The 17,043-nt window shown below is 41.7% G+C and overlaps 1 protein-coding gene across 3 annotated transcripts in view; it reads right to left on the bottom strand.

Annotated features, from left to right (window-relative positions):
* Positions 1–3,978: 3,978 nt before the first annotated feature.
* fhit (fragile histidine triad diadenosine triphosphatase) overlaps positions 3,979–17,043 on the bottom strand; it is a 375,109-nt gene continuing 362,044 nt past the window's right edge. For all 3 annotated transcript variants that reach the window (XM_028406950.1, XM_028406949.1, XM_028406951.1), the window contains one exon: positions 3,979–5,394. In XM_028406950.1, the coding sequence (XP_028262751.1) occupies positions 5,296–5,394 (99 nt within the window). In that variant the 3' untranslated portion in view covers positions 3,979–5,295. The remainder of the gene's footprint in view (positions 5,395–17,043) is intronic.

The following is a 17,043-nucleotide window of genomic DNA, read 5'->3' on the forward strand; positions in this document are numbered from 1 at the left end:
GTGAAAGCTGCCTACCTGTACGGAAGATCTGTGCCCACCACAGCAGCACTCTGTAGCTGCTTCTGCTCTCTCAGTCGTAGTCAGCGCTGCAAAGTCGTGTCAATAACCACTCCCATCTCACATCTTTCTGCATCAAGCCGTTTTCTGGTGGTGGTGTTTCCAAAAACAGTGTTTCTTTTCCCACTCGCTGGTAGTGTCTCCACCATCCGCCATTATGCACTGATCCGGTGTTTAACTTTCACGTGTTCACGCGCATCGAGTCAGCCAGATTTTGAAAGTATACACACGCCCCTTTCTCTCGAGTTCACCCCGAAGCCACGCCTCCCAACCAGTCTGTGACTTCGGCCATCATGCACGTACCTCTCTGGTGCGTGCAGAGCAGGAAGAGAGTGACAACCAGCCAATACAACGCGCAGGGGCGCCTCTGAGGATTGGCTGATGTTTTTAGCGTTTTATAGCTTCCACAGATGATTCATATTCTTCGTTTTAATGCGAAACTGCCGAACTAATGGGTTGCTATCAGACTGTAAAGAGAAGTTACACTAATTAAAAAAAGTGCATCAGAATGAAATCTCCTACCCTACCTTTAACAGAAATGAAGTAAGGTGAGAAGGAATAAAGCTCGAAATAATAAATTAAACTCAATGCAAGGAATTCTATTTTCTGATTGGCTGAGACATTTTGTTTTCTAATTGATCAATAGGTCGCTAAATCCAGTTAACAGTTATCTTACAGCTGAACATATTTACATACAATAATTATTTTCAGTGCAAAAAGAAGGTCAGACAGGCAACGCACCATGTGTATGACAGTGGCTGTCACAGAAGTTCTTAGAGGCTTGAGGATTAGTGTGTCAGATTGGGATTAGAGTTCACCAATCTTAATTTACTTCTTCTTTCTTCCTTTAATTATGTGAAAGAAAACTCCTCGATGTTAAAGTGTCAGCTTAATTTTAGAAGGTAAGAAGATGAGCTTTTGTCTTTGTGTCACCTCTGCTATTCAAAACCTGAGTAAAACACACAGTGGTCTGATTATACAAAGTATGAAGTAGAATTGAACTCCCTAACATAGGAGATGGGAAATTTTCATTTACACACAGTTAGCTGTTAATAAATATTTCAAATGATAAATTCAAGTCAGATAGACATTCTAATGTATTATTCGTAAAAGAGCTGCCATTACTTACATTCATGAGAAAAGTTTGTCAGTGGCCTGCTGATAAATTTCCTCAGGCTTCCAGAACCAACATATGCTGTCTGGCCAGATTGCCTGTATAATTTAAATAATGACACATGAAATTGTGTGGCCTGAGGTAATGCAACAAAAGTCAGCAAACAGGGGGTAGAGGGGCGGCAGTGGATAGCTCCAGACTTTCTCCCAGGAGGCTGGGGGAGTTAGTGTCCTGTTGTGAATTGTCACTGACAGGTAGCAGGTAGCCTAGGGAGCTGCTGCTAATGGTGGCAGTAAGAGGGGTGCTAACCATCCCCAAGTTCTCCAGGGATTACTTACACTGTCACCAAACATTTTCAGCATCACTTGTTTCATGAAAACATGCTGTTCTTGCATGATTTGTGCCTAATTCAGAATTCAAATTCAAGTCTTTGATATGCTACTAAATATAAATAAACAGGCAGAAGAATAGTTTACATTTATACAGTCCCTTTCATGGCATTAATAGCAAACACACTTTTTTTCTTGCACTACATATTATATTAATAATTGTTTAATTTTATATTCTGTTTTTAATATGTCCGAAAGCATTAATACTAGACATAATTAATCCTATATTGCTTGCTTTGAAAGGGCAACAGGCAAAAGATGTCTCCAGCCCACAATATTTGTGTGTGTGTGTGTGTTTGCTTTCCTCCTGTTTTGGAAATTTTTCCATAAATGCCTTCATTCCAAAGCTAGAATTATCCCCGTCAGAGTCAGGGATTAAAATGATTAGTCACTGCTTCTATCAGTAGTATTTACGAAATTGTTTATTTGCATTTGTATGAACAAAAACTGAAGAAAAAAAAAATCCAGATAAGTAAGTGTTTATTAGTATTAGTACTAGTATTAGTAGTATTAGCATTTTCTTCCCCAATTAGATACCATGTCACTGCTGACACAAAAAAATAAACATACAGTAGATATAGTTATTGCACATTACATGCACAACAATAAAATGTAAACAGTATACAAGGTGCAATATAAAAAAGCTGCAGGTTTATTGTGGTTTGAGGAAGAAAGAAGTTGAGTCTTTCAGAACAAATTTGTCAAAACCTGAGCAGCAGAAAGCGAATTCAGGTCTTACAATGTTTCACTGTGTTTAAGGAAGGAATGAGAGCAACCAGACACCTGCATATCTTGACTGGGACATGAGATTGAACCTTGTGGTACAGCACAAGTAATGTGAGCTGTGGAAGATGCATACCATACATTGACATACTCTTCCTGAAGCAACACAGAATTTACATCAACATATCAACAACATCCTTTAAATTTTACTTGGCTTGTCACTCAGCAGCAACAGAGAACATCACGGCCTGTCTGACATTTTGTGTCAGTCCATCAATTACAAAAATCAGTTAAACTCTTCAGACAGGACAATAAATGCTGCATTTGATGTCAGAAACTGCTGTCTGTCATGACCTGGTGTTTATTTATGGTTTTGTTTTTCTTGTTTTGGGTTTTTAGTTTAATCTGTGTTGAGTTATTGTTATTTTCCTGTAGTTCTAGTGTTTTGTTTCTCTGGGTTTTTGTTTACTTCTTGTGTCTTGTCTTGTGCTTCCTGTTTTACTTTACCTTGTTTGATTACCTGCTCTGCCCTCATGTGTGTCACCTGTGTCTTGTTAGCTGTGTTCCAATTCAGGGTCTGCATCCTTGGGAGTGTGCATTTTAAGGCCGTTTACGTCACAACGCTGCGCGAAGGCTGTCCCAATTCGCCAAAATTCGAAGGGTCCTTCAAATGTGGCCTCCAAATGCGTCCTCCTTTTGCCTGAATTCGGAGGATGCATCACTACCATCCTTCGTGGCCTTACATATCCCAAGATGCTTTGCGGGCCCATTATTTTCAACAGTAAAATGACGGACCAAGCGAGTGGCACCGGCAGTAGTGCCTTACATTTAAATGTAAGTAAAGGGCAGTAAGTAGTTCAAGGGCAGTAAGTAGTTCAAGGGATTTTTAAAATGCTAGTAGTGATAGCGGTATTAAAAAATGAGTTTTATATTTACATGTCCTGTTGATACGAGGCGCTGTAAACTAAACGTTTTGATTGAATGTTGTTTCTTGACTGTTTACTGTAGTATAGTATAAAGTATAGTTCACGTGAGGAGCAATATTATCGTTTTTATATCAAACGGTCATTTTGCCTGTTGTCATTTTGATTGATTTGATTAATTCTTGTTTTTGCCTTGCCACGTCCTTTTGCCACGCTTAGTGTGATTTTTAGTTTGCTTCGTTTGCCCTCCTGGCTTTAAATAAAAGACTGTTTTTGAGTTTTGAACCGCTCTCTGCATACTGCACCTGTGTCCTCCTCCTGACGAACCCTGACACTGTCAAAGTACTTGGGAGAAGGTAATGTTTAGCAAAAATTCTACTTTTAACAAAACTATAAGTGAGCCCTGAAGAAATAGTTTATATAAAAGTACTGCTCTACAGTTTAGGGTCTCCTTTGTCATATTTTTCATTCCATAATGTGTATTCAGGGGGAGACAGACTGCAGGCAGAAACCAGTCCCCCTCCGGCAGTTTCATAGTCGTTAGCCAGTCGTTAGACACACCTGGCCCAGTCAGCCAGAACATCACAGGTAAGTATGGAAACATTTAGTGCTATTGTTTGTAAGTTTTTTTTAAGTTTTACCCAGACCCACCCACATAGGTCTGTAACCACATATAAACCATGTTTCCCCACCAAACAGTTAGAACTGATGAAGCTGCTTGGATGAGCAGCGAAACGTCTTCTAGAAAACTCTACAAGTCCAGACGCCTTGCTTCAATCTTCTCTACGTATGATGACCTGGATGACTGAGAATCTTCATCAACATGCAGGCAGAAACAACATTGTCTGATTGGCAGCATGATGTTGCTCTGTACATTGTTCAGCAATAAAGGGGCATTCACACATGTGCTAAAGCTACCCACACCCTGTGCACTAATGCACTCTTGCACAGCTTCTAGCTTTAGAACTGTGGGTTAAGATTTATAAAACAGACAACACAAAAGAAGACTAACTGAACCAAGAGAAAATCCTACATAACACAAAACTGAGGGGCAACAAATAAAAACTATTAATAGATAGGCTAACTGAACTTGGGTTTAATTTCAATGAGGGCTGCCAAGGATTAGTTTTATCTGGGGACCCTTATGTGATTTCAGAATGACTGTGTTTCACTCAGAATTACCAACATTTTGCCCTTTACATTACATAATAGTCACAAATAAAACCTAAGCCTGTTAAATGACACCCTAATGGTCCTTACTGCATATTGCCATGCAGAACAATGTGCTTTTTCCATCCTTTTTTAAAAAATATTTTTTCAATGGGAAGTTTATTTATGGTGTTATGCAAAAAAGAGAGAAAAAAGGCCCTAAATTACAGAGATGTTGAATCACATGGGACAATCCATCCATCCATCTTCTGAACCTGCTTCGTCCTGTAGTACAGGGTGATGGGGGGCTGGAGCCTATCCCAGTGAGAGGCGGGTTACACCCTGGACAGGTCACCAGTCCATCGCAGGGTCGCATGGGACTAATATATACTACTACTAGATTAGGTGAAGTATATACATATAATTTTTTTTTCCTTTTTTAAAATTTTAAAGTTGCTTTCTAAGTAACTGTCTACTATGTATTGTCTGTTGTCTGTGGATGCTCTCATTCCAAGAGTCATCTTTACACATTATTGACAAACTGCTGTGTTTAAAAACACTTTGTAAATGTAAACATTTTCATCTCCATGTGAATGTAGCCTTAAAAGGCACAAATAATCCACAAAAGGCAAGCTGTAACAAACATCCAAAAAACTCCTAACAGAACCTAAAAAAAACATCCAAAAATAGAACTGAAACCTTCGAGAACCCAGGAACACATGGAAAACACTCCACAAAGCAACACAGGGAGCAAACACAAACTCACAAAGACAAAGGTGAAGCACATGGTATAATTACACAGGAAGTGGGAGGCGAGACACAGGTGGAAACAATTACGGCAAAGCATGCAATCACTGTGGAGGGAAAACTAGACGAAGCAGACCATGCTAAAACTTAAGTAGGAGAGTTCATCTGAGGCAGTGATTCTGTTACCGTCTTTTTAAAGCTGCTTCCTCAGCGCTGAAGCCTCAGCTGCCATTTCTTCCTCTGATCTCCACTTAGAGGAAATGTCCTCATCTTCTCGATCATGTTTCTGCAGCTGCAACAACCCACAGTGTAAATGTCAGTCAAATAAATGTATACAGTTTGAGACAATTAAAACATTTTTCTGCATTAAAAACTCTCATAGCAGGCATCCCTTTACATTTAGTTTAGAGAGCATGCTTATGATTGCTGTGGCACTTTGTGAGATGATACAAAACAAAATATGCCCCTATAGGACAGGGGTTGAAACCTTCTTTTGCACAATCAGGAGAATGTACTCATGGATACAACAGCACAATGCTTGTGTCTCAGTTAGTGTTGTGATGCATAAATGGATGTGACATTTGAGACAGAAGATGCATCGTCCTTCAGACAACAAAAACATGGAGGAAACATCTCAGTTCAATGACGACAGAAAAAGAGAAAATAAGAAGCAGAACAAGACATTAACACACATTAAAAACATTATGTGACAGTTTAGTTATATTACTGTCAGTATAGTACAATGTGTCCTCTATCATATCAACACATGGGTGGATGTGTATTATTCATCCATCCATCCATCTTCTACCGCTTATCCGGGGCCGGGTCACAGAAGCAGCAGTCTAAGCAAGAACACCCAGACTTCCCTCTCACCAGACACTTCCTCCAGCTCTTCTGGGGAGCCGAGAGACATAGTCTCTCATAGTCTCAGAGATGAAACCTTGTGGTTCCCGAACCAGATCCCCTCTGGTCCCTTGCTGCGCCTAGAAATGGTGACAAAAGGGCAGCCCGGCCGGAGTCCAGCACCGGAAAAAGGTCTGACTTACTGCCATCAATGCGAACCAAACTCCTACTCTGGTCATACAGGGACCTGACAGCCCTTTACAAAGGGCCATGGACCCCATACTCCTAGAGCACCGCCCACAAAATGCCGTGAGGGACACGGTCGAATGCCTTCTCCAAATCCACAAAACACATGTGGACTGGTTGGGCGAACTCCCTTGAACCCCCCAGCACCCTGTGGAGGGTATAGAGCTGGTCCAGCATTCTGCGGCCAGGACGAAAACCACATTGCTCCTTCTGAATCCGAGGTTCGAGTATAAGCCGAATTCTCCTCTCCAGTACCCTGGCATAGACTTTCCCAGGGATACAGGGGGATCACACTCCTCAGTGTCCCTCCGATCCCCCTTTTTGAAAAGAGGGACAACCACACCGGCCTGCCAGTCCAGCGGCACTGCCCCCGATTGCCACGCCAAGTTGCAGAGGCGTGTCAGCCAAGACAGCCCCACAACATTCAGAGACTTAAGGTACCCAGGGCGAATCTCATCCACCCCTGGTGCCTTGCCGCCGATTTTCGACTACCTTGGCAACTTCAGCACAGGTGATAAATGAGTCCACCACTGAGTCCTCAGCCTCAGCCTCTGTAATGGAAGCTGTAATGGCGTGTTGGTGGGATCGAGGAGATCCTCAAAGTACTCTTTCCACCGTCCAACCACATCCCCAGTCAAGGTCAACAGCTCCCCACCTCCACCAAATACAGTTTTGGTGGAGTACTGTTTCCCCCTCCTGAGGCGCCAGACAGTTTGCCAGAATCTCTTCGAGGCTGACCGATAGTCCTCCTCCATGGCCTCCCCGAACTCCTTCCAGGCCCGAGTTTTTGCCTCTACAAGCCTCTTGCCCTTGCTTGCAGCATGCTTGGCCTGCTTATACCTATCAGCTGCTTCAGGGGTCCCACAAGCCAACCAGGCCCATTAGGACTCCTTCAGCTTGACGGCATCCCTGACTTCCGGTGTCCACCACCGGGTCCAGCGATTGCTGCCACGACAGGCACCAGAGGCTTTGCGACCACAGCTTCGAATCTGGGTGAAGCTCTCTCGGAGGTGGGACTTGAAGATCTCCCTAGCAGAGGGTTCGGCCAAATGCTCCCAACAGTACATTTGGGCCTGCTGGGCCTGTCCAGCCTCTTCCCTTGCCAACGGATCCAACTCACTACCAGGTAGTGATCAGTTGACAGCTTAGCCCCTCTCCTCACCCGAGTGTCCAAAACACACAGTCAGAGATCAGATGACGCGATTACAAAATTGATCATTGACCTCCGGCCTAGGGTGTCCTGGTGCCAGGTGCACCGATGGACAACCTTGTGCTCGAACATGGTGTTCGTTATGGACCAACCATGCCCAGCACAGAAGTCCAATAAGAAAACACCACTCGGGTTCAGATCAGGGAGGCCGTTCCTCCCAATCACGCCTCTCCAGGTGGTACTGTCACTGCCCACGTGGGCGTTGAAGTCTCCCAGCAAGATGACAGAGTCCCCAGTCGGGGCGCCATCCAGCACCCCTCCCAGAGACTGTAAGAAGGTCAAGTACTCTGCACTGCTGTTCGGCGCATATGCCGAAACCACAGTGAGAGACCTCTCCGCAACCCGAAGGCGCAAGGAGGCGACCCTCTCACATACTGGGGAAAACTCCAACACATGGCTGCTAAGCTGTGGGGCTTAGCTGCCAGCGAGGTGACATTCCATGTCCCCAGAGCCAGTTTCTGTGTCCAGTGGTCGGATCGCCGAAGCCCCGTCTTCGACTGCCACCCAATCCACTACGCACTGGCCCCTTACGGTTCCTCCCACCGGTGGTGAACCCATGGGAGGTCGGCCCCACGTCGCTCCTTCAGGCTGAGCCTGGCCGGGCCCTGTGGGGTAAGGCCCGGCCACCAGGCGCTCGCATTCAAGCCCCAACCCCGGGCCTGGCTCCAGAGTGGGGCCCTGGGTCCTTTTCTGTTTAATAATGATTGTGAGTAGTATATAAAACTCATCCATTGTGCCTGTTTACTGCTTCTAGAGCTGGGTAGAAAGGGGAACATTTTTTTCATAATATCTATCATGATATAAATCAAATAATAAATGTAGCGTAAAAACCATCCCAGGGGTGGGACACATTGACTTGTTCATTGTGAGAGTAATTTGCTGTCACTTAATATTGTTTTTCTCCCCTGGGTGTGTGGTGTGGTGCATTCTGTGTATGGCCAGCAGGCCCTAGTGTAAGGGCTCACAGGCTGTATTTTGCCTGTGGGTGCATTCTTTGGCGTGCTTCAGACTGATGGTCTGAAGAGCCAACATTACAGCAGGACATAAGCTGATGCTTCCTTCTTTTAAAGGTCCCTCTAAACTCTGTCCAAAATCTAAGTTCTGGCTCTCTCTGCTTACTCCCCCTCACATGCTCTACTACTGAACTCCTTGGATCTCTCTTTTCATCAGTCTCTTTAATGTCTTTATCTTTTTCCGCTTATGTAGTAGCCCTGACATTAGCATGTGTGTTGCTGCTGGCTGCTCTGCTATATATTGTAACAACACCCAGACAAAGAAGACATGGGCAATTGTGAAACTGTTTTGGACTTAAATGTACAATCCTAAGATGCCATCTTTGAACCAAGAGTCTATGCAGGTCAAGAGGTTAAATCACATCATTCCATGTCAAGCCACTTTTTGGCTGTTCCATTGGCTACTGACTGTAATATTACTTCCTCCTTTTCAGCCAATAAATAATAAATACAAATGTCTCAAAAAATGAACACAGAACAGCATGATACAAACTACCTAACATGCCATAACATTTATTGCAGGAAGGCTTTTAGATTTTAGCTGGGTGTGTGTCCTATTCACTAACATAGGCACTAACGTAGGCATCTTTTATGATCTTTACTGCAGCCAGCCACTAGGGGGCAATCCAGATGTTTTTGGCATCACTTCTGGAGAAGTGTTTTTTTAACAGGATTTTGGTACCTGAAATAAGCTAATGAAGTTTTAACGAGTAGTGGGATAATATCCTGATATGTTGCCTGTTCACTGTCAGAAAGAGTTAATGAAAATGTATCTGAATGTACAGAATATTCATACAAATCTAATGTAACTGCATAAACTTGTTTTTTATGCAGACTTTTGGCTCTTATGTGCCTCCATTCACTGTCCAAATAAATCCAATTATATAAAGACTTTCTGACCCACACAGACAAGAAACACTGTGGGGCTTAGTTTTGCTGCCAGGGCAACACATGGGGAAAATATCATGTACAGTTATTGTTTAGACAGTGCTGAGCTGCAGGCTGGTCCCAGAGGCCAATATACTGAAATAGATGTCTTGTAGGTCCATCTAAAATGAACACAACAGGCCAAGTGAAGGACAGTTTTTTTATGTCCTTGAGATATGTTTGCTGTGATCAGTACACAAACAGGCACTACTAACACCAATAAGCAGTGTTGGGGAGTAACGGATTACGTGTGCCGACGTGTAATTAGGATAGAAAATATGAGTAACTGTTCATTAAAGTTACTGTCTAAAGAGATATAAAGTTACATTGTTAAAGTCAGTGTATGTGATTATGTACTCTGGTGAAAACAAATCACATAAAAATCATTGTCTTCAATGCAACAAAGATCATGTTTACAGCAGATGTCTGACTTACTCCTGATTGTTATGGTTATGTACATTGGAGTGAGAGCTCCTACCTGCAATACAAAATCTTTTATCAAAGCTTGAGTTTTTGGGCCATGTCTGCAAACTGGACAGAAAGCTGCCAGCTGCTGTTTGGGACTGTCATCTTATAATGCTGCTCAATCATGATGCTGGTACACTGTACCTATAGTCACTTGAATGAGTGAACTAGTTAGTTATTAACTGCTAGCTAACTTCGTACACAACTGAGGTTGATTGCAGTGGCATCATTATATTCTGTTTCTGTTTCTCACAATAAAATAACATTAACATGAATAGTCAGCTGGAACAATCTTGTCATTTTCCTTTGTAGAGGGTGAACGCTGCATTTACTTATTATTAACAGAATGCATTACAAAAGACATTTTAGGATGTAATCTGTATTGTGTCTGTAACTGCATACTTTTTAAAGTAACCCTTACAACACTGCCAATAAGTGTAGCTGGTCCAAAGGGAAGACTTGAGGACTGAAGATGTCTTTTATTTTGAAAACTGTGCTCTCATACTGATGTGATTGTAAACAACTAAATTGAAGAGGGTGCCAATGTGACCTAAAGGTTATATAAAGGGAGAATGATAATCCCCTTCAACATTTAAGTAAACAATTTAAGCCAAGACTTAGGATACGTTCAGACTGCAGGCTAAAGTGACCCTAATCTGATTTTTTGCCCATATGTGACCTGTATATTTTCATGACAGTCTGAACAGCTCAATTCCGATTTTTTTATATATCGACCCAAGCCACTTTCATATGTGGTCCTAAATCAGATATGTATCCGATTTTTTGCAATGCGACCTCAGTCTGAACGCTATGCAGCATATATCCGACTTTTGCATCAGTGAAAGGTGACAGACGTCACAATTCTGCCACACAGGAGCGGGCAGAAAAGTGGTGTTGTTAGCAACAGTTGCCAGGAAGTAGAGCCCAACTCCAACACGCTTGCTCCCAGATACAAGTTCATTCTAAATTTATGAATGAAGTCAGTGTCGCTAAAAGCAGTCACATCACTGTCCCACCACTCCGCACCCACATACAATTCTGTACAGAAGTTGCAGCTACTGCTCTCTTCCTTGTCAGCGTTCTTCTCAATATTATTTGGTTGTAATTATATTGGCTACGATTCAACATTAACATAAACAAAGCCACACAAGCACACATTGTGTGACGTCGTGTCCTTTCCTGCTCATGTGGGTCACTTCAGGGCCACAGTCTGTTCACACAGGAGAGTGGTAGCAGTCGCATATTATTTTGTAAACACCAAAAAAAATCGAATTTCACCAAAAAATCTGAATTGGGCAGTCTTTGGGGGTTGACTCTCTTTTGAAGCTAGTTCCCAGAGACAGTAAATAGACTTAAGTATGGAAGACGAGCCACCGTAAAAACATTCATGTTTTTTTTTTATAACCATATTATCAGTAGTGCAGGAGTATAAATGTTTAGGTTCAATAGTTGACTCATAACTTGCAATTAAAGCCCAAGGTAATGCAAAGTCACACATGCCATCACATCACTGTAAAATTTGAACCATATTGTATAATATGATTATGTTTGCATATTACTTATCTAGAAAATCCTCCACGGTTTGGCACCCCTCCACTCCAATGAGTTCATTCAACCAAATCAATATTTATTCAGCCAAATCAATATTCATCTACCAAGGCTACTTCCACATGGGATCCTATAACACCTAGAAAAGAGTGCCTTTGGGAAATCAGCCTTTTCAATTTGAGGAACACATACCTGTAACACTATAACCACTGAATTAAAAAACACCATATCCCTCCATCTCTCCACTAACACAAACAAAGGGCTGCCAGTGATTTTCCCAGTACTTTGTCTGCATTATGATGCACAACACAGACTGTGTACACAGTAGGTTTACACAAACTCACTGCTGGTCAAATTTTTTTTTGTAGGATAACCTGACATCATTTTTTTTAATCTTAGGTTTTGGTTTGGATGTGCTTTTGTCACAGATTCAGCTTTACACTAACAAAGATTGCTTAAAGATAATGTGAGCCCATCTGTCTGGTAATGGTAGCAGAACCTAAATGATTAAGATCCAAAGCACACAAACAAATCCACCAAAGAACAGCATCAAAGATGACAGAAGGATAGCTTTGTTTGTTTGTCCTGTTTGCGACATCACAGCAAACTGCCCACAATGTAGACCAGAGTGAATAAATTTCCATGTCAGCGTCTATGAACACAAAGAGAGATGCTAATATAAAAGATGACTAGGGTTGCCAGTCTATTTATATACGTAGGAGAAAACAACACGGATCCCTGTACTATGACTAGCAGATTGTGTTCAAATATTTGGTTGTGTGTGTATGTGTGTGCCTCCTGTTGAGCTGTGTTAAACCTCTAGTACAACCCCTCTTTTCAGTAGCAGAGCTGCCAGTGTGGACACAGCTTACTCTGACAGTGATGAACATGTCCATGAATACTAATGCTGTGAGTGTGTCTTCATCTGCTGCTAGCTAAAGTAAGCACTAGAGAAGTTGACTCTATATAAACATTTTATGTAGAATGTGATGTATTTTAAAGCAGTTCAAGCCAATCAACATTTTTCTATACCTATATATTTTCCATAAATCTGACCCTTGTTTTTATTATGTTATTTGTGGTGTCAGACATTTTTTTTTATTTACTCATACATGTTCAGATGACTATGTACATTCTTGTTGTTCGATGTCCTACAAAGCCCTACACTACACTGACATTGCTTCTTTTCATTGGCTGCCAGAGTCATTTTTTTCCAGAAAGATGAAAAGATGAGATAATTATTATTGCAAAACTGAGCCTTAAAGGAGTGGATACAGGCAGGCATATGTGTAGCAACAGAGACCAAATGCTCCTTAAAGCGGAGAAGGAAACATCAGGCAGTGCAGCGAGAAATAAATTGCACTTCATTAACCTCTACCAACCCCATTTTCTCCTGTGGCAACTGGGTGTCGGACCCCTATATGTCAGACAGGACACACTTTCATTAAACAGTGACCCCACATGGTGACCACGAGGTCATCCTGACCTCAAACCAATCCACATCATAGAACTGATAACAACTATATAGTAAATATGGGTACTGTAGCCAACAGATCCATTGACATAAATGCTGGGAGCCTATAGGAGAAAAGGCCTGCATGCAGGAATACATATATATATATACACTCAACAAAAATATAAACGCAACACTTTTGTTTTTGCTCCCATGTTTCATGAGATGGACTTGAAGATCTAAACTTCATTCCAGATACACAATATTACCATTCCTCTCAAACATTGTTCACAAATCTGTCTAAATGTGTGATAGTGAGCACTTCTGCTTTGCTGAGATAATCCATCCCACCTCACAGGTGTGCCACATCAAGATGCTGATCTGACATCATGATTAGTGCACAGGTGTACCTCAAACTGCCCACAATAAAAGGCCACCCTGAAATGTGCAGTTTTGTCTCACAGCAAAATGCCACAGATGCCACAAGCATTGAGGGAGCGTGCAATTGGCATGCTGACAGCAGGAATGTCAACCAGATCTGTTGTTCGTGCATTGAATGTTCATTACTCCACCATAAGCCGAGTGGCCCATGGTGGTGGTGGGGTCATGGTATGGGCAGGCATCTGTTATGGACGAAGAACACAGGTGCATTTTATTGATGGCATTTTGAATGCACAGAGATACCGTGATGAGATCCTGAGGCCCATTGTTGTGCCATACATCCATGAACATCACCTCATGTTTCAGCAAGATAATGCACGGCCCCATGTTGCAAGGATCTGTACACAATTCTTGGAAGCTGAAAATGTCCCAGTTCTTGCATGGCCAGCATACTCACCGGACATGTCACCCATTGAACATGTTTGGGATGTGCTTGACCGGCGTATACGACAGCGTGCACCAGTTCCCACTAATATCCAGCAACTTCGCACAGCCATTGAAGAGGAGTGGACCAACATTCCACAGGCCACAACAGACAATCTGATAAACTCTATGCGAAGAAGATGTGTTGCACTGCATGAGGCAAATGGTGGTCACACCAGATACTGACTGGTTCTGAGTCCCCAGACCGCCAATAAAGCAGAAACAAAATGCACATTTCAGGGTGGCCTTTTATTGTGGGCAGTTTAAGGTACACCTGTGCACTAATCATGATGTCAGATCAGCATCTTGATGTGGCACACCTGTGAGGTGGGATGGATTATCTCAGCAAAGCAGAAGTGCTCACTATTACACATTTAGACAGATTTGTGAACAATGTTTGAGAGGAATGGTAATATTGTGTATCTGGAATGAAGTTTAGATCTTCAAGTCCATCTCATGAAACATGGGAGCAAAAACAAAAGTGTTGCGTTTATATTTTTGTTGAGTGTATATATATATATATATATATATACATATATATATTGTCACAATATATATATATATATATATATATATATATATATATATATATATATATATATATATATATATATATATATACAAAGAAAGAAACTTAGTTAAGAAACTATAAAAATGAAATTTTAATTGAATATATTGTTGTGACAATTCCTCTCTAACAGATTGCTCTTTAATCCCAGTAGAGATTACTAGCACCACTAACTAACAAAAACATGTTTAGCATAAACTACAACACAAAGTCTGCATTGGTGATTTATATTAACTTCATATTATGCAAATATTTGCATACTTCCTGCTCTCTTATGTATCAAATTTTTTTTGCAAACAGTATTTTCTTTTGCTAATTTATTTTGCATCACAACAAGGGAACTACTACACACACAGCTAGCAAGCTTTTTCACGTCAGTCTCCAAAACACCAGACAAAGTCACTAAAAAAAAGCTACAAGTTGCCAAGACAGTTTGTAAAGTCGCCAGATTTAGTGAGAAAAATCACTACCACCAGTACGACTTTTGTATGAACTCTTCTCTGTGCCCCTTAAGCTCACATAAACACCATGTCTATTCAAACTGTACACAGACTGTTGATCTATTTTCTTTATCTATTGTCATGAAACAAAATAGATCAACAAAGTCTTTGTACAGTTGATCGATTGTGTTTCATGACAAAGTCCCTGACACATTCTTTCTAATACCTTGTTTCAAAACACAAGGCACAGAGTTTGAATTATCTCATGAGATACAGTATTTCTATTCATTGACTTTTGACCCACAACAGCAGCTGTTACTTGTTTACATGTGGGTATTCAGATTTGACAGGCCAAGGTCAAATTGGCATAAGGTGGTCTTTGGTGAGTTTATTTTACATCAACACAGTCAAACATCACACACTACATTTAGTTGTAACACAGTATCTGTCAGGAGACATTTGCATATTTTTCAGTTACTCAAGGGAAGAGTCAGTCAAGGTTTTTGTGCTGCTTATTGATAGCGGCAATTTCAGATGCTGTTGTGGTGCATTGATCAATTCCCTCCTGCTCAGATGTCAGTCATTTAGATGTGGCTTTGCTCTCCTAGTGGAGATCATTAGAGATAAATTAGGAACACAATCAGACAACAGCAACTCCGAAACATCCACAATTTCACACACTTCCTTGGGAAAAACCTCATCTGTTCAGACATCTGGTGTTTATGCCATGTTGCCATCATGACAGTTATTCAAGCATGTCATTGTAGAAGTGCATTAAGCCCATATGTCAATCTTAATTGCAACTCTTGGACTTTCTTTATTGCTAATTAATGTGTGGCCAACTTCACTTTTGTGGTCTATTAGAGGTCAATTTCTATTCTAGTTCTTGTCAGTGATTGGCCAAAGAAAAAGATGTGTTGAATTTGAAAGGCTGTTAGGGAATAAAATAAAGTATTTTTTTCTTCTGTTTCTCTAAGAATTAGATCCAGATAGTTTAGTCATGTAAAAACTTGCCCTCACAGTCCTCATAATTTTGTGTTTGTTTGTGGAAACATATACCTTTTTTTACACATTCAAATAAAGCTAAAAAAGTTCCATACAATAAGTTTTCACTTACTGCTACCTTAGGATTTACTTTGGTGAGATGCAGCAGATGCTGCTGATCACAAGTGGAAAACATTCAAGACAGCTGTCAGTCTTCACAGGAGTAAATGTCCCCGCAAATTCAGCCCAAGGTCAGAGAATTACACAAAAACCCAAGAGGTACATGTCAGAACCTACAGACGCATGCTGAGTGTTACTGTGTCAGCACAATTAGAAGAGGACTGAAGGGTCACTAGGAGAAAGATTCTTCTGTCTAAAAAGCACATGGAAGCACGACTGAGGTTCACTAAACTGCTTCTGAACAAAGAACAACACTTGTGGAACAATGTCCTATGGACACATGAGACCAAAGTGGAGTTATTTGGTCTTAATGATCACCACCATCTGCTGAAAATCAAACACAGCATTTCAGCACAAACACCTCATACATACTGTCAAGCAGTGGCGGTTTTGGGCACGGGCAGACCGGGCAGTCGCCCGGGGCGGCATCACACAGGGAGCGGCACAAGCAGAAATATCATCTGCGCGGCGGTTTTTTATGTATATTATAGATCACTGTGTTTAGAATTGGCAAATTAGCACCCCCTGCAGCTGCAGGCGCCCCTGATGCTGAGAAGCTGCCGTACATAGAAGCTGTAAGAGAAGGGGAGGGGGCACGGGGGGCAGCTCACCTCTGGGTCTCCAAACGGAACGGACAGGGAGTGAAGGAGAGAGGTCTCACTCTGTCCTGATAGCGTGCGTCACTGCGTGTTTGTGTATAGCAGCGTGAATGATCGAAGGAGTGACAGGTCTTACCGTTAAGATCATTAAACAACACGGAAGTTTTGGGGCCAAACCGGACAGACAGCAGTGCTGCAGACAGAGAGACAGAGGACTGTAGCCTGATGCTGGACTGAGAGTTTGATGCTGCGCGCTGTGTTTTTATAATGTCCATCCATGATGTGCTGCTCTGGCTCGTCGGTTAGCGAACAAGTTAAGTCCATAAATAAGTCTGTCCATCCATGACAGGCTGATTAACATTAAACTAAAGTAAGAATACTACTCACTGTCAGCTGGTTTTATGAGTTAAATACAGGGTAAAAAGTGGGAATGATTATTTTTCATCCATATTTATCATCCATTCAGCCTCTCTCTTCACTCAATGCACACAGCCTGGACCATCACAGATATCAAAAACAGTAGTTGCCCAAAGTGTGTAGACAATTACAACATTTTATGCTGCTTACTGAAATCTGCTCTGGGTCTCTGTGAAGCACTTTG

This window comes from Parambassis ranga, chromosome 5 (assembly GCF_900634625.1).
Source record: "Parambassis ranga chromosome 5, fParRan2.1, whole genome shotgun sequence".
Taxonomy (NCBI): domain Eukaryota; kingdom Metazoa; phylum Chordata; class Actinopteri; family Ambassidae; genus Parambassis; species Parambassis ranga.